This window comes from Papaver somniferum, unplaced genomic scaffold, assembly GCF_003573695.1.
Source record: "Papaver somniferum cultivar HN1 unplaced genomic scaffold, ASM357369v1 unplaced-scaffold_114, whole genome shotgun sequence".
NCBI classification, from domain to species: domain Eukaryota; kingdom Viridiplantae; phylum Streptophyta; class Magnoliopsida; order Ranunculales; family Papaveraceae; genus Papaver; species Papaver somniferum.
The window spans coordinates 434,569-458,583 of record NW_020620381.1 but is presented as its reverse complement, the minus strand read 5'-3'; the positions used below and the strand labels follow the sequence as shown (position 1 = coordinate 458,583).

General features: G+C 35.7%; 1 protein-coding gene and 2 long non-coding RNA genes across 3 annotated transcripts; 2 read left to right on the top strand and 1 right to left on the bottom strand.

The window, feature by feature from the left end:
• The first annotated feature begins 1,208 nt into the window (after positions 1–1,208).
• Positions 1,209–5,214, top strand: LOC113328666 (short-chain dehydrogenase TIC 32, chloroplastic-like). Its single transcript, XM_026575701.1, has 8 exons — positions 1,209–1,352; positions 1,500–1,731; positions 1,840–1,919; positions 2,218–2,374; positions 2,539–2,617; positions 3,232–3,313; positions 3,409–3,467; positions 4,677–5,214. The coding sequence occupies exons 1-8, from the start codon at positions 1,244–1,246 to the stop codon at positions 4,851–4,853; spliced, it is 975 nt and encodes a 324-aa protein (XP_026431486.1). The 5' UTR covers positions 1,209–1,243; the 3' UTR covers positions 4,854–5,214.
• A 2,520-nt stretch (positions 5,215–7,734) lies between these two features.
• On the bottom strand, positions 7,735–8,793 carry LOC113328799. Its single transcript, XR_003349561.1, has 3 exons — positions 8,768–8,793; positions 8,269–8,443; positions 7,735–7,796 (listed from the first exon to the last, which is right to left on the bottom strand). It is a non-coding gene; the product is annotated as an uncharacterized LOC113328799 (long non-coding RNA).
• Positions 8,794–21,461: 12,668 nt separating this feature from the next.
• Positions 21,462–22,447, top strand: LOC113328832. The gene is made up of 3 exons (XR_003349576.1): positions 21,462–21,534; positions 21,636–21,819; positions 22,263–22,447. It is a non-coding gene; the product is annotated as an uncharacterized LOC113328832 (long non-coding RNA).
• The last annotated feature ends 1,568 nt before the right edge of the window (positions 22,448–24,015 follow it).

Sequence of the window (24,015 nt, the reverse complement as noted above, 5' to 3'; positions counted from 1 at the left end):
GAGAATTTTAACCTACACTACTACAACCACGAAATTTTTTTAATCAAACTTATTAATGACAAGCTTGGCAGAGGTCATTTAGAGTCTGTAAAGAACAAATGATGCAAAAGAATTAACTCTGCAATTTTTATAGAGTGGTGTGCTTTTGTTTTTTTTATTGTTAGGCTTTTGGTTTAGCTTGTCAGCATTTATGCTTTGCAGTTTTTTTCTTTTGTTTTGTTGTTGGAGCCCTCTCTTCAGCTCTTTGTAGCACCTCCAAGTGCTTTTGTCCCAAATTTTTTTCTTCGATACAAGTCTTAACCTTTCTCCTCAATAAAAATAAATAAACGAGAGAGCTTTTCATCGGAATTTAGATAAAAACTGGTTCCACATGGCGGTTTGCGAATTAGTTTAGTTAATTTGTTTAATGTTTAATGGGTTACAGGCTTTGGTTTTACGGTCATCCACCCACCCCAACCGCTTTAGTTACCTAATAACTGGCTTAGCCTTGCCCTCTTTACTCTTGTGGGGACATGGAGATCGTTTGTCTTCGAAAATATCTGTCTAGTTCAAAAATTTGATGACCTGAAAAATTTACAAGTATGTACCACCATTAAACCTGTTCAAAAACGTCCGACCTTAAGATTTACATGACAGATGGAGAGCTTAACAAATATAGTTTGCTGGGGTCACTCTGCCATATTATAGAGATGTGTAGGACAATATGCAATTGTCGTATCTTTTAAAAGGATAGTCAAAGGAAGACAAATTATTTTCCTACACATCAAAGTTCCGGAGAAAGCATTACAGGTAGACATATTTTTCAAGCAGAAATTTCTTATTTAAGGATCTTGCAAAATCCATACATTATGGCATGCCAACCCCAAAGAACTGAAAAGACGGTTCTGTGATACTTAGCTTCAACTAGCATCTCATAAAAAAAGAAAATCAACATCGGATACATAGGTTTTGCATATGATCTTGAACTTATTAGTTTAGTTAAATTGTTTAATGGGTTATAGGCTTTGCTTTTCGGTCATCCACCCACCCCACCCTCTTTAGTTATCTAATAATAGCCTTAGCCTAGGCCTAGCCCTCTTTACTCTTGTATTCAATTTTTTTTGTCTATTGTGGGGACATGGAGATCGTTTGTCGTCGAAAATATCTGTGTTGGTCAGAAACTTGATGGCCTGAAAAATTTACAAAGCTAAGTCAGTACCACCATTAAAACTGCCCAATATCAAAATTTAGCAGCTAACTGAAGATGGGTCACTGGTACTCAAAATTTGGTTCTTCCGGTTTTAACTCCTCGTCTACAGCCGAACATGTCACCGAGGGGATCGACGCGATAGGTCTCACTGCGATTGTCACAGGTTAAATCATTAACCTACTATTTGGTCTATGTATACATGAATATCTGCATCATCGTACACGGAACAGGTTTTGTATGCGATCTAACAACAACTAAAAATACCATTAGAGTGACACTTTTAAATCTAAGTCTTTGGCTGCGTGTATAGGTGCAACAAGTGGCATTGGGACAGAAATAGCAAGAGTATTGGCTCTAAAAGGGGTCAAAGTAATTATACCTTCAAGAGATTTGAAGAATGGTTTGAAGATAAAAGAAATGATACTCCAAGAAAATCCTAAAGCGAAGCTTGATGTCATGGAGATGGATTTAACATCCATCAAATCCATCACTTCTTTTACTCAATCCTTTATTTCTTCAAAACAACCCCTAAATATCCTCATGTATGTATATATATACATTATAATACATTCTCCATTGATAATACCAGTCATATATTTATATCGTGCATTGAGATTCGATACTAATATTAGATCCACGTTGTTTTGCAGCAACAATGCTGGTATATTTGCTTGTCCATTCCAGCTCTCTAAAGATGGAATAGAGCTGCACTTTGCTACCAATCACCTAGGTAAATATATGTGGAGAGCGGGTATTACACGATTACTCTTTATTAAAAACTTAGTTATGTTATCTTTTTAATTTTATATGCTTCAAAAAAAAAAAAACTCAGTTATGTTCTCAGTTCGGCTTAAATTTTCTTTTTCATGAGATAGTTGGGTTTCAATATTTGACTATTTTTTGGTTTTTGTATCTGTATAAGTTGGGAATATATGTTTTAAAAATATTATTAATTTTCAATAATTTAATGTTTTATTTTAATGGTTTTAACTTTTAATGTTGAAAATTATATCAAATGTATATTTCAGGACATTTCTTACTAACGAAGTTGTTAATGGATGAGCTGAAAACCACAGCCAAAAAAACCGGCATAGAAGGAAGAATAGTCAATGTATCTTCCACTGCTCATAGTTACTCGAAGGAGGATTCTTTGCTTGATCTTGAGATCATAAACGATCCCACAAAGTACTAGTTCCATAACGCATTATTCTTACAATCTAAGAAACGTGTTTTCTGCTTCGTTTTGTGCATAACTGGATATTTATCCGTGTGCTTAACACATCACTTTTCTAATTCCTAACACATTAGTTGTGCCTTTTTTATTTCTTTTTCTTTTTTAATAAAAACAGGTACAAAAAATATGATGCTTATTGTCGATCCAAGCTTGCAAATGTTCTACATGCAAATGAGTTAGCTAGGATTTTGCAGGTCAGTCTAATATCTTGCAATTGAAAGTAACACATGGTTGGCATAATTGGACTAAATTTGTAGATCCAGCAGTATCCAGAGTCCGAACTAATCCCAAATACTATGTTTTCCGGTATGCATTGATTCGGCCTTTTGTTGGCCACATTGTTGGTCGAGTCGTCGAGATGGAGCCAATGTTATGAAAAGCGCCCTTGGTGCATGAGTCGCCCAAGGGGCGCGTAGGCAATAAGGCGCCCTAGGCGCGAAGATGTATATATATTTTTTTTCCATGGGCGCCTAAGCACGCTTCGGCCACCTAGTGCCTAACACAACATGGGATGGAGCCATATCTGCAAAACGAGTTTACATATCATGAAAGAGAATTTTTATATGCTTCCTTTGTATAGTGGCACTGGTCTTGACAACAATAGTGACATATTTTTTTCACCCTCTTGTCCCTTGTTCCACTTCTTTTACTCTTCTACATATATGTAGACTTAATTAGTTGAGCGGAAAATACTGATATGTGGTACCATATAGATTATACAATCAGGAATATTGCATCAGCTTCGCCTGAAAACTGCTAGCACTCTATTTTGTGAATTTAACAATGTGATTTTGGATGAGTGAGTTAGGAAGAGGAAGCAAACGTGACGGCAAATTCTCTACACCCTGGAATTATAGCAACTAATATATTTCGATTTATGAACTTTAGAGGTAAATCTTACAATTAATAATTATAGTTCTTATCTTGGATCAATAGAAGACCCTATTTTATTTGATTGTTTTAATAGGGACTTGAATGTTTCCAGGCATTATGTGGCATGTACTGGCAGTAATATCGATGCCTTTCAGGAAGAGTATACCCCAGGTAATTCTTTCCGTTGATTGATATGAAAAACGTTTACTTTGTAAAACATTCACAACATACCATCATGAAATTAGTTTGGTGTAGAATTACCTAACTTACAACATGTGGGCCAAATCATGAAAACATATTTGAAAAGGAACTAAAATAGGGGCTTAAGTTTTTGATGTGGGAAATGTTAAATGTTTGCACGAGGGTCAAGTCATGATTTAACATGTATGTGTCATATGTAATTATTAAAAAACATCAAAAAATATCTTCTTCTTAAAAGAGCTTGATAAAATAAGCTCTCATTTCCAACGGTAATAAAATTGATTCTTATTGATCGAAATAGGTCTTTTTTATTGTAGAAGTTATGGTGAGATACTTGGCACAACTCTGTTAGTCGAAATAGTAAAAATTGGGTTACACTTTATTTACATCAAGTATTTAACCGTCGTTAGTAACAACGTCAACAAAGAAGTAGGTGGAAAACATTTCCGTTAGAGTTTTAACCTAATTAATTTTGTTACACCGCGTATACACTATATACTTAATTGTACGTTGATAGCACCTTCTACGATGAACAATACTTCCGTTAAACATTGCTAAATTTAACTCAGTGAAAACTAGAAATTAAACAAATAAACGTAAATATGTCAGGAATCAAACAACTAAATTTAGAAATTCTTACAAAAAAAAATCAATTTTGTAATCCAGGACCTACTGTATTTGGACCAAATTGGAAATTTTCAAGTCCGAATCAATTCGGAAGTCAAGGATCTACCATATTAGGTTTCTTTTCGAAAGAAAAAAAAAGCATATCGCACACATATTTTCTACGAAAGTAAATAATAAATAATATTCGCACATATTTCTTATCTTTTTTCTATCTATTCAATGTATTCACCGCGCTACACCAAACCAAAATTACATCGCCACATGGCGGGGCGAAAACCGTGCACACCAAAAAAAATGCTCGGTTCGTAGCACGGACACATATCTAGTCTATAATGAATAAAACTAACCCAAGTTCCTAAAGATTATTTCTTTTAACAAATAACGTAAAACATTGCCGAATATCATATCTTTGGTTGGTTCTACGCGCCAATGTCAAACAAAGTATCATAAAATGACCTAGTTATACTCTTGTATGCAGGGTGCATCAACAACTTGTTATCTTGCTCTTCCCCAAAGTATCATAAAATGACCTAGTTATACTCTTGTATGCAGGGTGCATCAACAATTTGTTATCTTGCTCTTCATCCAGATCTGAAAGGTGTTACTGGAAAGTATTTTAGTGATTGCAAGGAAACACTTTCATCGCCACAAGCCAGAGATATAGATCTGGGGAAAAGGCTTTGGGAATTCAGCATGGATTTGCTAAATAACCACAATGGTCCGAAATGAAAACCAAATGTACGTAATTCGAATTATCACATGTGTATTATGCCATGAAACGATCTGGCATCTCATTTGATAACTTGCAATCTTATTATGAGCGTGGGACCTTGGCCCATATGTGTGAGCCCCATATATATATATGGAAAATGATTGGTGTACCGTGGAGGAAACCCCGTGACTGCACTGTGTGAGAGAGGAAAAAAAGATGGACCCCACCTTTAGCCCCATCCCTGTAAATCTTTTTCAAGGCTGCTCTACAATTCTTGGATTTTTTTGCGGTGCAGATCGTGGTACACATCTTTGATGTGTGTATCATTACCGTATATATTTATGTAATTTGTTTTTTCTTAAATAACGAAAAAGAAAACCCTACCTCGGAAGAATTTCAATCCTAAAATGTTGATGAGTATCATTCAGAATATTTTAATGCAATCCAATAAAGTATAAAATTCTATCTACTTATTAGAATAAGTAGTGAGTGACGGTATATGTATATCATGTTTTGCTTGGTACTTTTTTGATAAGGCAAACATGGAATCAGTTTGTAGATTAAGCTGTATACTCTATAGGGTTTGACTGCACATTTCTTTGGCCTCACTCGTAGTGTAACTAATAACTAATAGGATGTATTGTAAGGTGCAGTCGGTTTAAGGGTTTTGTTTTTTTTTTTTGTTTTTTTTTTTTTTGCTCGCTATGTACCGTTCAGTGGAGTAACTTTATTCTATGCTCTATATGTGTTTTTGATGGTATGTAATCTCGTTGATGATATATTAAGAATGTTTGGTGAGATCACAAAGCTAAAACCTCAAATAATCCATTCAGTTTTAGCATAAAGTAGAGCTCATTACCATTCTCGGTAGGTGTGAAGGGATCTGAGATCCTAAAGATATGGTTATCCTTTTATTACCCATAATAAGGTGTAGGTCATAGGGAAACCTTGGATTACCATCCTCAGAGTAACCTAGTCGATCCAAAAATAAGAAACCAATAGAATACATGACGGTACACCACAATCCAACCCAACGACAATCCAACGACAATCCTCAGCCCAATGATCTTTTCGCCACCATTGAAACAACCGTACGTGGAAGAACTTGAAACACCTTCAATCACTTTGATGTAATGTCTAACTACTCAGATTTTCGATAGTTTTGCTTTTGGCATTTTAGGTATAATCTTGTTGGATTTTTGGAAATTTTAGACTTAATGTTCCTGCGAAAATCATTTTGTTCGCTGAATATTTTAGGGGACGGACATGTAAAAATTTGTGTAATTCCTATTCATATATACCACATTTTCTGACAGACCACTGCAAACTCAAATTAACAACATTATTACAACTTTAACCTGAAATTTAACATAGGTGAAAACTAGCTAACCTAGGAGCATTCTGCATGACCGGTTCTTTACATATAAAGATGGATGGGTGATGAATGAGTAAAGGTGTGTGAGGATACATGAGAGAATCATCAAGTAGCCTGATGGTTTTCATGCTCCTTTGGAGGAGGTAAGGGTTCGAACTCTCAACCTTGTAATTTCCAGTAGTATTTAGAACCACAACTAACCATTGTACTAATCATAAGAAAAAAGTGTGAGGATACATGCGAAATTAATTAAAAAAAGCCCCTTACGACTAGTTATTAATTAAATAACCGTTTTCTAGTGTGTCTGTTGAGTTTGAAAAAGAATTCCTATACCGTGACCGTGGAGATTCTATGTATGAAGATTGTGTGCCTTTGGGTTTTGTCCCTAGCGTGAAATGGTCACTCTCTACAGCAGTACAACGCGAAACGATTTCACGCTAAGCCTGATTTTTCAGCGCGAAACCATTTCATTTTCTAAATTTGTATCAGAACTCATTGTTGCAATCTTATTTAGCAACAACTCATTGTTGGTGAGATTATCAACACAAAACAGCAGCAGTTCTAAAATAAATCAACTCTATTTTCTGTTGCAAAATTTGAAACATCATTTTCTTGCCACAGTCAAGTTCTTTTCGGACGTTATATGTATTCTAAAATTTACAACAAGTAATTAAACAGTGAAGTACTTGCAACACAAAATTAAATATACAGTTAAGTTCTTGCAACACAAAAGAAAATATATTGGAATATTTTGCAGGAAAATTTTGACCAATTTTGCAGAAAATTACAAAATTTAAGTGAGCTGGTGATAATTTTCCAACGAATTTAACCTACCACCTCCAACTCTGATATATATGCTTTTTATATAGATCACCAAATCGGAGTTAGCTAAGGTATCTAGTATTTACATAGACTCATGTAGTACGGTATGAATCTCGATCCAGTTCAAGTACGGTCGTTTGGACAGGATCTTTTCATTGGGCTTCTTCGTCTCTTTCCATGTCCGGTATTCATCTCGACAATGTTATTGTTAAGGGAAAATTATGCTCAGGCCCCACCCATGGGTAACCCATAATATGAGACCCTTAATTAAAAGAAGTTTAAATCTAGGTCCCGAATTATTAAAAGATCTTGATACCCTTATTATATTGTCAAGTCCATAATTAAATAAAATTTAAATATAGGCCCGAAATTATTAAATCTAGGCCCGAAATTATTAAAGTACATTGCGAATGTGTAAATAGAAGTTACACATGCATATGGCAAGTGTAACCAAAAGTTACACATCCTTGTGACATGTGTAATGCAAAGTTACACTTGTATATATACGCAGAAAATAGACATCAAAAAGAAAACACAAAAAAAAAATACATGTATTACTTTAATATTCATTTACAACAATTTTTTAGCATGTGTAACTAGAATTTACACACATCTGTCTAGTGTAATTGAGAGTTACATATGTGTCTATCTAGTGTAATTGAGAGTTATACATGCATCTGACTTGTGTATTCAACGTCAACTCCAGTTCCAGCGAGATCATTACCACGTTTAAGCAATTAGCTTTTATGAAGTTATCTGAAACCTGAAATATAACAACAAGCAATCAGTATTTATAAGATCAAAATGAACAGTACATACAACAATGTATATTCAGTTTCACAAGCATCTGACTAGAGTAACTAGTAGTTACACATGCATCTGAATTGTGTAACTGAGAGTTACACATGCATATAACATGTGTAACTAGGAGATACACATGCATATGGCTTATGTAACTAGGAGTTACACCTGCATATGGAATATGCCATTTATCATGAACTTGCAATCCTAAGTTACCTAAAGCAAAGTATGTGTAAGTAAAGGTTACACATCTAATTAGCATGTGTAACTAGAAATTACACATCTATTTAGCTTGTGTAACTAGAAGTTACACATCTAATTAGCATGTGTAACTGAAATTTACACATCTATTTAGCTTGTGTAACTAAAAATTACACATCCATACCAAAACATCACCACTAAGACAAGCAGAATGTAAAGTAGATCCAACTTACAATGTCTAACACAGCTCTAACATCCATACCAAACCTCTCAGCTTCATACCAAAACACCACCACTAACTCCAAATACAAATTATCTTCCAAATCTGATCCAGTACCACCACTGCCTCCTCATCCTCCTCCAAAACCTGCACCTCCACCATCAACACCACCACAAGTGTTGATTTTCCTGTAAAAGAAACATAAAAATATCAGCCAAACTAATCATTGTATACACAAACTAGTCTAGATGCAAAAGCGATACTGCCAGCCTCCAAAAGTCATAAAACAAGCATGTATAATCAACTAACTAAACAAGCATGTGTAAGTCCCAACATCTACAGATGTTTTAACAATCAGATTTCATCTTATCATCTACAGATACAAGTCAATAACTGAATCCATTGTAATCATGAGAGTTCATCGTTTTTAGATGATTGGATTCAACTATTATTACCAAGAAATTGAACCTAAAACAACAACATCAACAGTAATAACAACAATCTAAACGTACCTAGATTCAAAATTCATTGATTCCAGAAAAATTATATTTTTCTGCTCTGACCTGAATAGAACAACCAAAACAAGAATCAAAACCTAATCAAACTAAATAAGAAAATAGAACTACTAAATGAGTCAATCATCACAGATGTACAAATACGTTGAGAAAACAATTGTAACGAAGGCTAACATTGTGGAAGTTCGTAACAATCATGAGCCGTTGCAATCTGTTACAAAAACCCATTTTTGGTATAAGGTCGTTGATCTAACAGTCTAGTTAATTTGACAAAAGTTAACTTACCAGTTGCTTGCCGTTATGGAAATTTCGAAGCCATTAACGAGATCTAGTACTAGTTATTATTTTTACCAGTTGCTTGTCTTTTCGTTGTTTTATTGTTATGTTGTAGAATTTTTAGCTTACAACTGTGTATAGAGAATTGATTTTCTCATCTGTATTGAAAATGGCGAGCAACAAGATCTAAATGGAGGTAAAGTTTCTAACTGTTTGTCACCTTCCATACTTTAATAATTGGAAGCAAGCATTGATGAAGCCCTTTTCAAAATGTGTCCTAGATGTATGATGAGCAACAACAAATCGGTTCTGTCTAATACATCCATATCACATATATTAAGATATTAAGATAGTCGAATGATTGTCTATATTCAAATTAATAGACACGAGCCTAATTAGCAATTCGGTATTCGACGAACGTAAGGAACGTGATACGTACATGTATTATTCGGATCCGTAAAAACCAGATTCGGTCAAAAATCCGGTCAACCATTCGTGATACGGTAGTAATTCGGAACGGCATACGTATGTGTATAATTCGATTTAAAGATACTAGTTCGGTAGTAAAAATACGACATTTTAAGGTTATGTATCGCTAGAAACATGGTTTAAAAAAAATATTTAGTAATATATAGATAATACACCAAGAATAATCGTCAACCAACTAGCTTCCTAGTGGTTCGTAACTAGTTCAGTAACCCAAAGGGCGTGGGCATGGTTAAAATCTTCAACAAATGAGTGAAATGGGACCGATGACTTAAAACGGTTGACTGAGGTGGACTCAGTACGTATGAGTCGAGTCAACTAATAAAACCAGCTGTCCGAATTTGATGACCGAACAAATCGTAAATCTGAATAATTCGCGTAAAATTCGAAATCCCCATATACCATGCGAACCAGGTTCGGTGTTTGTGGTATTGTTCAGGAACGATCAATACCACAAAATTCGCGAATCATTGGACAAATTGCTAACTAGGAGTAGTATTGGAATTTTCATTACTTATTTTTATCATCAACTACTTCCGTAAAGGTGGAACTGCACATAAATTTCTAATCTATATTCATACCGTACTACATGAGTATCACTAGATACCTAATTAAGTCCATTTTAGTGATCCAAATAATAAGAATACATAACACACAGAGGTACACCAGCTGACAAAACGCATAATTGGTCTGTACTCTGTATTATGAAAGATATGTCCTTGCAGTCCAACTGTATTTTATTAATTTTGAATAGACATGGTATATATGCATATCCATAATTGCGAATAGTCAATTCCGGTAAGGAAAAACTTAGGGGTTCAATCTCCGCCACCCTAAAGATTTGTGGTAGATTAGTTGTATAGTGGGTTGAGCGGTGTTGAGTCTGGCAGTGGGACCAGTCCAATTGGTTGGGTTCGGGTAAGAACCTGGGTCCGGCTTTCGCGTAAAAAAAAATGGAGTAGTCAAGAATGCCAAATTAAGTTTGACGGTAGGGGTACGGATCCAAATAAAATTATGATAGACATTTGTAAGTTATGATCGTGGGGATGACAGTTAGCTCAGCATTGAAGTCAGTCTAACTGGATGGATCTGGTAATTCATACGTGTTAGGTCTAGTGGAGGTACATGAAAAAGAAAGGAACAAGTAGGGAGCGGGGTCAAGAGACAAGTTGCGGGCACTCCTGTAACATTTCTTGTAAATTACCAAAATTCTCGATAATTGTGGTAATTAAGAAGTAAATTTCAGATCAATTTTCTATTTCTGCAAGAGAGTCTCTTTTGTAGAAGTGTAATTAGCGGGTTCAAGACTATTTATTAACGGTACCTATTAGCGGGTTTAATTAGTGTATATGTCCTAGACAGTTCCGAGCTGTGCTCTGTTATCGCCTTAGTATCCCTTTGTTTGTTGAGAATGGTTTATGCTCAAGTTGTAACGAATACATGGACATCTTTGGGTATCATGCGCTTCATTGTGCTAAAGATGTTGGAAGCAAGTTTCGTCATGATCTTGCTCGTGATGTTATAGCCGATATTTGTTACAAAACTGGTGTGGTTGCGCGTAAGGAAGTCCTTCTTGGTATGTTTTCTGATAATGGTAAAGATTTGAGGCCTGCTAATATTCTTTTTCTTAATTGGGAAAATGGACAAGATGTTTGTATGGATGTCACTGGCGTCTCGCCCTTCACTGGTGATGGTATTCGTTCCTTTGTCCAGGGGAAGGCTATTCCTAATGCGATTTCAAGAAAACGCATTAAATATTTAGACAAGTGTACTTCTTTAGGATATGGTCTGGATGTCTTAGCTTTCTCCATTCTAGGGGAGCTTGATGAAGACACTTTATGTTTTTTCAAGCGTTTGAAGAATTGCTTAGCTAGTAATGACGCGAGTAGTGGTTTTTATAATTTATTTTCCATAAACTAGGAATTTTTATTTAGAGAAGAGTTGGAGCCCAATTTATCACTGGGCTACCGATAACAAGCTCTGTTTGATATGGTTAATTAATTTTTTAATTGTATTAAAGGAGAGAAACCAATTAACAGATTGTGGCAGTAATAAGAAATATTATTAAAGTTGATCTAGTTATCATAGAATTCCTCGTCAAAAAAATTATACCGACACTTATCATCTGGATAGCTATTTCAAAAAAATATTTCTTTTACAGCAAACACGAATCCAACTTTGCAACGCTTGGTATTTTTTTGTCACCATCATATTTATTAAACAAATGACACTTGCATCGAAAATTTAAAATCCAAAATTGCATTCTGTTTGTTCAAAAAGAATTAAAAAATTACACTTATCATGAGTGATGATGGTTCTGAACAGCACCTTAAAAAACATCGCAAAAGGGTTGAGTTCATAGACCCCCCTTCCTTTGAAACTGGGGAGGAGGTTTTAAATCATTGATGTACAAATTCGTTGCAAAAAAGATTGTAACAACAACCATTGCGGAAGTTTGTAACAGTCACTAAGCGTTGCAAACTGTTACAAAACCCATTTTTGGTTTTAAGATCGTTGATCCAATAGTCTAGGAAACTTGACAAAAGTTAACTTACCAGTTTCTTGCCGTTACTGAAATTTGGAAGCCTTTAACGAGAGCTAGTGTTAGTTATTATTTTTACCAGTTGTTTGTGGACTTTTTCCGGTGTTTTTCTGTTGTGTTGTAGAAACTTTAGGTTGCAACTATTAAAAGAGAAAAAAAGTGTGACTTGGGATGACTCAGAACTGATTTTCTAGCGACTCAGAAACAATAGTATTAGATGAAGAAGATATACCCGTAGAGATGAGTAAAGATGCACTACCTGATAATAACTTAGAAGAATCTCTTGAATATTTTAAGGACTCTGAAGATACGGAAATTCAAGAAATAATTAGAGGTCTATCTAGAGACACTGAAAACTCTAAGTTCGGGGGTGATTATCACCTTCCTAGTGCCTTACCTTTAACTCTTAGAAAGGTCCCTCACTTGGGACTTGACATATGTGCCTCAACCATTTTACAAGATTACCTTCATACTCGTTTTCCCGAACCTAATGATGTCCAGGAAGAAGTTCAGTCGTTAGAAACCCATCCTCTGGTTGATGTGGTTTGCCCAGGCTATGATCCTCAGATTGACTTTGTTTTCCCACCAAATAGTTTTCTTCCAACTGTGGGAACGTTTATATTCCAAATGTGTCGAATATTAAGTTGTGAGACTAGACCTAAATGCTTTAGGAAATTAGAACCGACACATTTGCTTAAGAATGACCACTATTCTCACTGTGGTCAATTTTGTAAGTCATATCTGATTGACTTAGAGGATCCTCAGTTATTTAGGTTATTATTGTGCGCTTCTAAAATCATATTTGAGTTTTTCCAGACTCTAGGACCTAATAATTTGGATCCAACCTATGAAGAAACGCAGCCAATGAAAATATTCTATTTAGACCCTTTCATAGAGCCTGAACCTGAACCACAATTAGCGATAGTTATCAGGAAACTAGGTAAGGGCATGCTAGTGTTGTTCATTTCGTTGGTTCACTGCAGTTTCCTTTTGTCAGCTCTTTTTGGTTTTAAAGACCCACAGTTATTCCGGCTACTTTTATACGGTTCGAGTTGACTAATCCTTTCCTAAGTCTGGCTGAAGACTTTAAACTTAGCACTTCTTGGGAGGTAACCCAATATTCTTGCGACACGGTAATATCCTTCCTTATCTCTTTTGCTTCAAGTGGTAACAGTTTCTCCTTGTTCATGCTTTTAGTTTCATCTTTAGAACATTGAGGACAATGTTAGATTTAAGTTTGGGGGTATGGGAGAAACTTTTTAGTTGCAATAAATAAACTCCAGAGCCTAGAAATTTACGCCTATTAAGGATAGCACTAACCAATCTAAGTGGATGGAAACATTTTTGTTTTAGGAGTTGAGGAACCAATCTGACTAGATGGAAACATCTATAGAGTCTATTCATAAAAGCACAGAGCTCAGGTGTTAGAAATAACATGATAGTTTCGCCATATCTTGTCGAGTCCTTTTCACTTTCTATTTTTAGTTTTTTTTTTATTTCAAGTGATTTGGTGGGGCACACGATTCAAGTTGTTACCTTTGCTAGGGTGAAATAGAGTGACTGAGTTACCTTTTTCAAAAAAAAAAAAAAAAAAGACCGGACCAGTTAGACCAATCGGAAAAAGTATTAACACTTGGATAGCAATATGCGTGTGTTCTCCCTGTTTCCGTCGCCTAAGCAAGCGTGGAATGCAGGACCCGTGGGAACTATCGTGTAATCTGCTGACAAGAAGCATGCGCTTGGATCCAAAAGATCTATTCATGCCGTTAAGTTAAAAAAAAAAAAAAAAAAAAATGGTTATTGTTATGTGTAGTCAACTGCTGGTTCCCTTGTATTTGCCAGTTTGTTGATCTAGATTTAAGTTATTGACCACTGGTTCCCTTGTATATGCCAGTGTGTTAATATTAGTCAGACCGGTATCTCAGTCATTTAGGTTAGGTTCACCTTGGCAGAGGCCTTCAGACAGATATGGGAAACACCGTTCACTTTTCAACCATCTACATTTTTCTTTTTCCATCTTCTTAATCTTTTCATGTGATTAGTCTGACTCCGAGTATGATGTCCATCGTGAAACTATCTTAGTAGAGCTCTGTCACTTATATGAATTTTAGTATGCTTGAGTGCAAACTCGTGTACAACAATTGGAATTTCGCATCAGGGTTCTTCCTCTTAAAGTCAATAATTGTATGCCAACCAAGGAGGTTCTTTAGTGCTTTCCAAGGTTCTGCGTAGATAGCTGGGGTCTGGAGTATTGGTTTTTTGTGGGTACACCTCTGATAAACCCACCCGAGATTAACTCGGTCACTTTTCAAGAATAAATTTTGCTCGAGGACTAGCAAATAATAAGTTTGGGGGTATTTGATAGACACATTTTTGTGTCCAATTTGTTCTCAATACTATATATTGTTGGCACTCGATTTTGTCTAATTTTGTCTTTTTTTATGTATTTGTGATTTTTTGGAAATAATATTTTAAGAAAATTCGGCTCGAAAAGTTGATTTTGGCACCCGGAGGACACGTGTTATTCGGACTCCCAAGTTTGGATAAGGGGTAACCTAATTACTAAGGGGCACCCCCAGGTCACCCCAAAGCATCTGCTATTCGCACCCCAGTCCAGGATAAGGGGCACCTTCTTCAACAATTTGAAAACTGAAAATTGGCGGGAAAATGTTCACAGTTCAGGAGAATTTTCGATCGAAGAATGAAGTAGTGGTAGGTCGATTCAATGGCTGAATTTTGGCAGAAATATGTGATTTAGCCTAAGGAAGATAGTTTGGGTGTCGAATTTGATCGGAATTGGCTGGAAATATCGATTTAATTCTCGAGCTCAAAACAGAGCTACACGGAGTGAACACGACCTGTACACGGTGTTGTGTGTGTTTTGGTTGTGCATGGAAGTGTTTTGGAGGAGTTGGATGACTTATGAGGCATGTATAAGGCTTACTAGAGCGTGCAGGATCAATGTTTACGTGTGAAATTCTAAATCTGGTAAGAAAATATTCAAAAATAATGTTATTCACTGCCGAGTAAAGACGAATTATTTGGAGTTATGGCGAGGGATTTCAGCGTGTCTTTGAGTATAAATATGATCTTTGGGCCTACTAGAATGGTGGTCGAGAGTTTGGGGAGGTTTGGAGGCGAGCAGAGAGGCGTAGGAGGAGTTGCAGAGAAGTTACCTGCTGCTGCTGCTGCTGCCATTAACACGCCTGAAGAACACGAAGAACGGACTCGCAGCAGCAGTCGTTTATCAACAACAACATCGACTGTCCTTGTGGGTCGTAGTTCTTCAACGACAACAGCAACTCAGCTCTGTCGTTGATTCTGGACGCCTTCTGTGGGTCGCAGAGTTCTGTTTTTCATCAATTTCTTGTATTTCTCTTCATTGTAAAACACTTTTGAGCATCAATGAAATATTTTGAGAGCATTTTTACTATGATGAGATAAACCCCAACACTGGGACGACGGAGGAGGCCAAACTTCATACTTGGGGTAATTTTATTTAATTCTATATTTACTTTTTGCACCAATTTTAATTGAATTAAGATTTTAATTAATTATTTGTGATTTCATTTGATGGTTTATGCTTAGTCCTAGGGATTTTTGATATGCCATGCTTAAGAAATACAAGTAATATTTTATAAAATCTACTTTGGGAAAGAATAGAGTTAATCTTCATTTTGTTTTAAATTATAATTGCCTAGAATTAATTTCTGAACCACTTGAAAATGAAAAATGGCCGAATCTTTAGTCCCAGTACCTCTCTACCAATTTGTCTATATTTGTATATAATTTTTATAAATCTAAAAATCCATTACCTTCACAAGTTCGAGTTTGAACGATACCCCTTATCATCATTACTACAACCACAAAAAAAATCTTTTATCAACCCATTAGGACATGGCGCATGCGGGATGGATGGGTTGTGACTGCTGAACACCCTACCGAAGGTATGCATGTGATTAATGAGGGGGTGGTGCTTATTTGTCTTAAATATGTTGTGGTTGGAGGGCGAAGATATGGATTTGATACTATGAATTTGCCTTCTGCCGCCAGAAGAGAGCTTCTTTATCGTGTTACTCAGCTAATACCCGCTCATGGAATGCCCTATACCCTGCTTCATTATGTATGTCATGCAGTTGGCAGAGCAGCATCCAGAATAATTGCATTTGTGGAGGCAGGTAATGGTCAGCGAAATCCAGCGAGTGCAATACCACCAGATCAACCGGCTGAGCCAGCACCAACACCAGCACCATTATGTACTTCTCAAACGACTACATCTGAGCAACCACCCCCAAGGGACTTAGCGATAATGAAACCAGCTGATTGAATGTAGTTGTTTTTGTTTCATAAGAGATGAATGATTAGATTGGAACATTTTTTGGGTTTTGTTTAAGGAACTGGTTAGTGTAAATTATATACTCATAGACTTTGTTTTTGGTTATTATACTATTTTGGTTATGATGATCATCATGGTACGAAATTTGGTTCAAATTTAAGTTGGCAGTTTGGATTTTCATGTTAACTAGAGAATGAATGTATGGATTGTTGAAAAAAATTGATTCTTAAATCATGGTGGGGTTTGTATGCAGATGGGTTTTAGCAATGTTGGATGAGTTTGGATTTGGCTATACTGATTGTTGAATTAATAATCTGTCATGTTAGGATTAGTAGTAATAGTACTAGGCATGCACATATTTTTTTTTTGAATTAGGCTTAAAATAGTCTTTGAATTAATCTTACTCCAACAACATTTTATAAACTAGAGTAATACCCTGCATTTGAATCGGGTGGTGGCTCGTTGTGATTTCCATTTGCTGAACTACAAGCATTCTCTGCCATTATCTGTTTTCTTAATCTCTATTTCTATGATTTATTCTTTTGGTATAATAATATGTTTATCTCCCTGCCTTGTTTAAATAATGGTAGTAGCTTAGCCACAAATGGTCTTTTATGGAGCTTGGTCAAGTGTATGTCGCCTGGGTATTAACGCCTTTTCAATGCCATGCGCACCCTCTTCAAAGCCGTCATTACTCTGCTAAACCCTATTTACAAAGCCTAGATCTATTCGCTTAATTCATTAGCTTTTACTCCACTTAAGAGGTGCATTGTTAGGTCAACCGTTTGGTTTTATGCATTCATAGAAAGCAAGTTTATCATATTAGTTATTTATAGCCATTCAACTGCAGGTTAAGTTGGCAGAGCATCTTGGACTTGTTTTTGTTGTTGTCTTCTTGTTTGCTATTGAATCTATTAAAATACTTAAGCACCAAAATATTTTAATGGATTAAGTAGCAAACAAGAAACAACAACAAAACCAAGTCCAAGCATTAGTACTAGTGTTTGGGATTAAAGGGGTGAAAGAGTCGTAAAGGAGGAGGAAATGGAAATATAGGTTTGGGGTAAAAGGGATGAATGAGTTGCAGAGCATGATAAGGAAGAGGAATAATTTCTTCTTTGTGAGTTGTGGAGCATCAAATGATTCATCTATAGATTGTAACTATCGTTTGGTCCCTATGGAATAGCAGAAATAGGGCATTGTAATTAATCTTAAATAACTATAGATTGGAAGCTTGGTAGATTGATTCGTCTTGTTACCTACCTCCTTCGATTCTAGTAGAGACCATGCGATCGAATTTGGGCAGAAGATTTTTTATTTATTTTTTGAAAGTCATTTAATGATTGTTGGGCTGGAGAAGAAAAAGGCCCTCAACGGAGCTGGGACAGTGCTGTCGCAGTTACAACCCATTTCATGTATACCCATACTCGATAATAAATAGAACTGGCGTGTCTATAAACGCACACTATGGACACGCATACTAGCGTGTCTAATAAAACGAACTTCTTAACCAAGCACATAAACCATCGTGTCTACAAAACGCATATAAACCACTCATACAAACCAGCGTGTCTATAAAACGCACACTATGGACACACATAGTAGCGTGTCCAATAAGCCGAACTTTTTAGCCATGCAATACAACCAGCGTGGCTATAAAACGCCCACTATGGACACGCATACTAGCTTTTCTAAACCAACTTTATAGCCACGCAAAATAGCCGGCGTGTCTGCAAATCATACACTATGGACACGCATACTGTTGTGTCTAATCAAACTAACTTTTTAAACACCCCTCAAGTGGCGTGATTATTTTTATGGACACACCACAACTGGTTAACGCAGCCATAGAATGACCTATAAACACGCCCAATCAAAAATTAAAAGTTAACGTGACTAAACGGTTGATATTTTGACACGCTACTAACCCTGGCGTGGCTGAAATCACTTATATTAACACGCCCATAGAACATGGCGTGTCTATAGGGTAAAAGTATACCCTATAGACACGCCAAAACCAAAAAAGCGTGACAGAGAAATTTATATATGGCGTAGTTAAAGGCCATTTTTTTACTAGTTTTTCTAGTTATAAGACTGAAATTAGATTACATTGTTGCTTCTGTAACCACAGTCTAGAAACAGCTGAACATCTCTTCATGGAATGTGCTTATGATAGAACTATATGGTCTTCTCTTGATGTTAATATTACTGATATTTTGCAGGTTCATAATTCATTTCAGAATTGGGTTATAAGTTGGTTTCATAATAATAACTCAAGTTTAAATTCTCATTTGAATACTGTCGAAAGTAATGTTTGCAGGTTTATGTGCACAATCTGATCTTTCAAAATTCTCAACCTCATGATAATGCTGTACTTCAGCTAGAATACTGAATGTAGTCAATCAATGTAATAACTGTATTGCATCTGTTAGACCTAATGATAATCTCCATATTCAGATTAAGGAGTGGATTCCACCTGAAAAAACTTTTCTCAGGATAAATATAGATGCTTCTTACATAGCTGCTACAGGAAAAGGATCTGTTGGAATTATCATTCATGATTTTGCAGGCACATGTTTAGGAGTTGAAGAAATGACGGTGGACAAGGTGGTGGATGTTGATTTTGGAGCTGAATATTTGGAATGTAAAGCTCTATCGGTGGCAATGGAATGGATAAAGTCTCTGAGTTTCAGTCAAGTTATTTTTGAACTGGACTATGAAAATGTAATGAAATCACTTAATAGCGAGGAATTACTAGTTCACTGCGCCAATCAAAATTTACTATTTTCTATCAAAGAATATTTTTTTGATAATAATCTATGGTTCTGTAAATCAGTCCATAAGAATGGAAATAATGTAGCTCGTAATCTGCCAAGAAAAGCTAGAGAGCAAGCAATCTCTTTTTGTTATTATGATAATCATCCTCATGATATTGTAAAGTGGAATGGGGAAGACTACGTAATCTGCAATGGCAATTAATAAATATCTCTTTCAGTGAAGAAAAAAAAAAGAAAAGAAAAAAAGAAGGAACTTTGATTGTTGGAAGCACGCATTGATGATGTCCTTCTCAAAATGTTCCCCTGTTTTATGATTAGGAACAACAAACCAGTTCAGGCTGATACATCTATATCACATATATTAACTACAGTATTAAGATAGTCGAATGATTGTGATACGAGTTGGCATTCTCATCACTTATTTCTAGCTATCATCAACTACTTATGTTAAGGGGAAACAGTACTCCACATAAATTTCTCATCTAGATTCATACAGTATTACATGAGTATCAGTAGATACCTAATTAAGTCCATTTTGGTGAACCAAATAATAAGCATACATACCACACATATGTACATCAGCTGACAAAACTCATGATTGGTCTGTATATTTAAATATGTACCTGCAGTCCGACTGTATTTTATTAATTTTGATTAGACATGGTATATTTGATTGGTGAAAAATACTAGAACCACCTACTATATGGGTTCAAACATATAGAAGCCCCACAAAATGGATCCTCCACCCTCAACTCCACACTTTCATAAAATGATATTATTAGGCCCGAAAAATCAAATTATCTTTAGATCAGGCCCATAATTAATTATTCCGAACTTTAATAATGGCAACATTGCCCTTTAGTATTTATACAAGGGAATCCCAGAAGCTTCTTTTCATTTCTCTATTCTCTTTCTCTTTCATCTTTATCTCTCTCTGTTGTAGAACAATGGTTTCTAGGGTTCCTGAGATTCATTTTCGACTGCATCAAATCTTCTTCGTCTTCATCCAAATCTTCGACTGCAACAACGACGATCTATCACATCTTCTTCGTCTATGCCTCTGTTATTTCACTTATGTCAAAGATCGATTGCATATGATCAAAAGATAGATCATATGGAAGATGAAGATGATTTGTTTAATCCTGCATCTGAAGATTCATCTACGAAATCAAATCGACGTGCAGATAAGCTTCATTTTTCATTATCTCTTAATTCAATTGAAGTTATATGTTATTAATTTTGAATTTTTTCTCTCGAAATCTTCGAAGTTATGATTTCACTGAATTTTATCTATGAACTCATGATCAAAGTTCAGATCTGTTACAGTTTAATCGTTTTTTAGCTTTTTAAGATGAAAATATTGAAAGATGTTACAATTTTTTTTCTAGGTTTCCTTACTGAATATCAATCGATCTGTTTATCTTAAGACTTGACTGAAAATTGGTGTTCAGATTCGAAATCAGCGAATCATCATCTCTATTACCCATGTATTTGTTATGAATTTTATAAACTTTGATTGAATTGCTTAATCTTGTGTACTTTACTTCTAATTCTATATAGTTTGATGTATCTCTGTCAATGAAATCGAATTTGTTATCCTAGTATTATTTATTGTAAATTAGTGGTGGTGATATGGTTGGTTGTAAATGAAATTTACAGAAGAAGGGAGTGAAGATATGATGGTGACTAAGGCAAAAATGCAGGCTAGCATTGGATTTGAATGAATATGTTACTGTGAGTTATAAATGGAGATGTTTGTGCTATTTGTGGCTTGGATGTAATGTTGCAGGTGAGGAGGAGAAAGCTGCAGCTGAATACATCATATGTTGTAAGTGTCATTTTATCTTATTTATTGAGTAGCTCTATGTCATATCACTGCTTCTAGCGCTCATGTAGATAATTTATATGCTCTGAGTACACAAGCATATGCATGTGTAACTGGATATTACACAAGCATATGGATGTGTAACAGGATATTACACAAGACATATGGATGTGTAACCGGAGATTACACAAGTCATATGCATGTGTAACTGCCGTTTACACAAGCCATTACATGTGTACCTGCTAAGCACCATGAAACCCAACTGTTTCAGTTAGCGTGTTCGTCTTGAGTAACATTTTTTTATCTTTGTGTTAGTGAAATTATTTGTATGAAGGATCTTCTATGGTTAATAAGTTCCGGTGGTGGTATAGGTGCATGCTTTGGAGCCGGTGGTGGTGTTGGAGTTGGAGCTAAGGTGTGAATGTTGGAGGTATAGGTATAAGTGGCAGATTAGGTGGTCGGCGGAATTGCTGAGTGTCAAATTTACTTTGTTGAGTCTGTAATTCTGTAGCCACTCCTGAGGTGAGGATACGCCGTTGTTATATACTTTTTCAGCTTCGGTTGTTTGCTTGATCTGAACTAGTAAGGTGTTATAATAGTTTATCTTATTCTTGCGGATGCAGGTATTTCAATTCGTTGCAGAGTGAGCGCTTTTCTGGTTGTTACTTCTCTGACATGAACATGGTCATTTTGGCGCCAACTGGAAGCGGCAAAACAGTGTTATTTGAGCTATGTATCTTAAAGCTCCTTTCCTGGTTCCTTTCTCAGGATGGAAGGTTCCTTCATATGAAGGGTACACTGAAAACAGTAAGTTTCCCTACTTTGTTGCTTGTACCGAAAACGCGATTTATTCTCTATCATTTATGTCATACGCCTTGCACAAAACAGATCTCTCCATTTACTGATATCCGTGTTAAACTGCTAATACATATTCTTCATGATATCAATACTTTGGATACTTATGTCCCATATGTTGTAGTAAGACAAACTGATTAATCTCCTTTAATTGATCAGAAAAGTGTTATTTGTTTTCACTTTTTGAGTAGTTTGTGTATTACGGGTGCATGTGTAACTCACAATTACACATGCCATATGCATATATAACTCCCAATTACACATGCATTTTGTATGTATACCAGCTGAATACACATGTTTTTTTTGGAATGTTTAGACTATGGCATCTTAATATTTTTATGACAATAATTTCTGAATAGTTGTAGCCTTTTTTGGATCAATTGATGTTTATGCAGGTCTCGACGTTTTTTGTGCGCACTGACAAGACACTAGCCTTTTTTTAGATCAATTGATGGTCGATTAGGTTGAATTTGTTATTAGGTTGGTGGCTTCAGTGAGGAGACTTATGATGAGGAGCCTGATGGAGATGATATTGATGCAGAACATACAATGGTTTCAACAGATGAAATTCTTTCTTTAGCGGGCAGGTAACTAAATTTTGTGTTATTGTTGTATGCGTAGCTTTCAAAACTAAATTATTGTATGATATGTTGTTTAAACTCCTTGCGGCAGTATTTCATGGGTTTTATCAACTCATTTCTCAAAGTCTTTCCAGGAGCATTCTTATATGATGCTGGTAATTACCCTGGAGTACAAGGCTTATCAAGAACATGTTCTCAAAAATTGCTCACAGTTTGTGGAAGTAAGGCTTTTACATGGTTATATTCCTTTAAAATTAAAAACTAATACGTACCATGCTCTCTCTTAACGTTTATTTTCTTATGTTATGACATGTTAACTCTTGAAGACCTTGAACGCATTGGGATATGACCTTGTTTCCGGTGGTACTGAGAACCATCTGCGAGTCTTGGTCAATTTGAAAAACAAGGTTAGTAGGAATAACGTTCCACTTTAAATGGCATATTCCATATGCAAGTGTAACTCTTAGTTACACTAGTCATATGCATGTGTAACTGAAAGTTACACAAGCCAGATGCATGTGTATCTCCTAGTTACACATGTTATATGCATGTGTAACTCTCAGTTACACAATTCAGATGCATGTGTAACTGCTAGCTACACTAGTCAGATGCTTGTGAAACTGAAATATACATTGTTGTATGTACTGTTCATTTTAATCGTATAAATATTAATTGCTTGTTGTTATATTTCAGGTTTCAGATAACTTCATAAAATATAATTGCTTAAACGTGGTAATGGTCTCGCTGGAACTGGAGTTGACGCTGAATACACAAGTCAGATGCGTGTGTAACTCTCAGTTACACTAGATAGACACATGTAACTCTCAATTACACTAAACAGATGCGTGTGTAACTTCTAGTTACACATGCTAAGAAATTATTGTAAATGAATATTAAAGTAATAATTGTATTTTTTTGTGTTTTCTTTTTGATGTCTATTTTTCGCATATATATACAAGTGTAACTTTGCATTACACATCATAAGGATGTGTAACTTCTGGTTACACATGCCATATGCATGTGTAACTTCTGGTTACACCTTCGCACTGTACTTTAATAATTTCGGGCCTAGATTTAAATTTTATTTAATTATGGGCTTGACAATATGCATAAGGGTATCAAGGTCTTTTAAAAACTCGGGGCCTAGATTTAAACTTTTTTTAATTAAGGGCCTCATATTATGGGTTATCCATGGGTTGGGCCTGAACCTAATTTCCCCATTTGATTATCCACAATTGGGAATAGTCAAGAATGCCAAATTAAATTTGACAGTAGGGGTACGTTCAGTCCAACGGATCCATCTGTAAGTTATGACTGTGGGGATGACAGTTCGGTCAGCATTGAAGTCAGTCTAGCTGGATGGATCTGGTAATTAAAACGTGTTAGGTCTAATGGAGGTACGTGAAAAAGAAAGGAACAAGTAGGGACTAGGGAGCGGGGTCAACTAGAGACAAACTGGCAGATGTAATCACCCAATCGCCATTTAGATGGATCTGCACAATCATAAGCATACATACTACACAGCGTTACACCAGCTGACAAAGCGCATAATTGGTCTGTATTATTA

Bases quoted from the DNA above. Each gene is read 5' to 3' on its own strand.
- LOC113328666 (XM_026575701.1), top strand. From the start codon at position 1,244: ATGGGTCACTGGTACTCAAAATTTGGTTCTTCCGGTTTTAACTCCTCG. The intron at 1,353-1,499 runs GTTAAATCATTA...CTGCGTGTATAG, and splicing joins TCTCACTGCGATTGTCACAG to GTGCAACAAGTGGCATTGGG. The intron at 2,618-3,231 runs GTCAGTCTAATA...TGAGTGAGTTAG, and splicing joins AGTTAGCTAGGATTTTGCAG to GAAGAGGAAGCAAACGTGAC.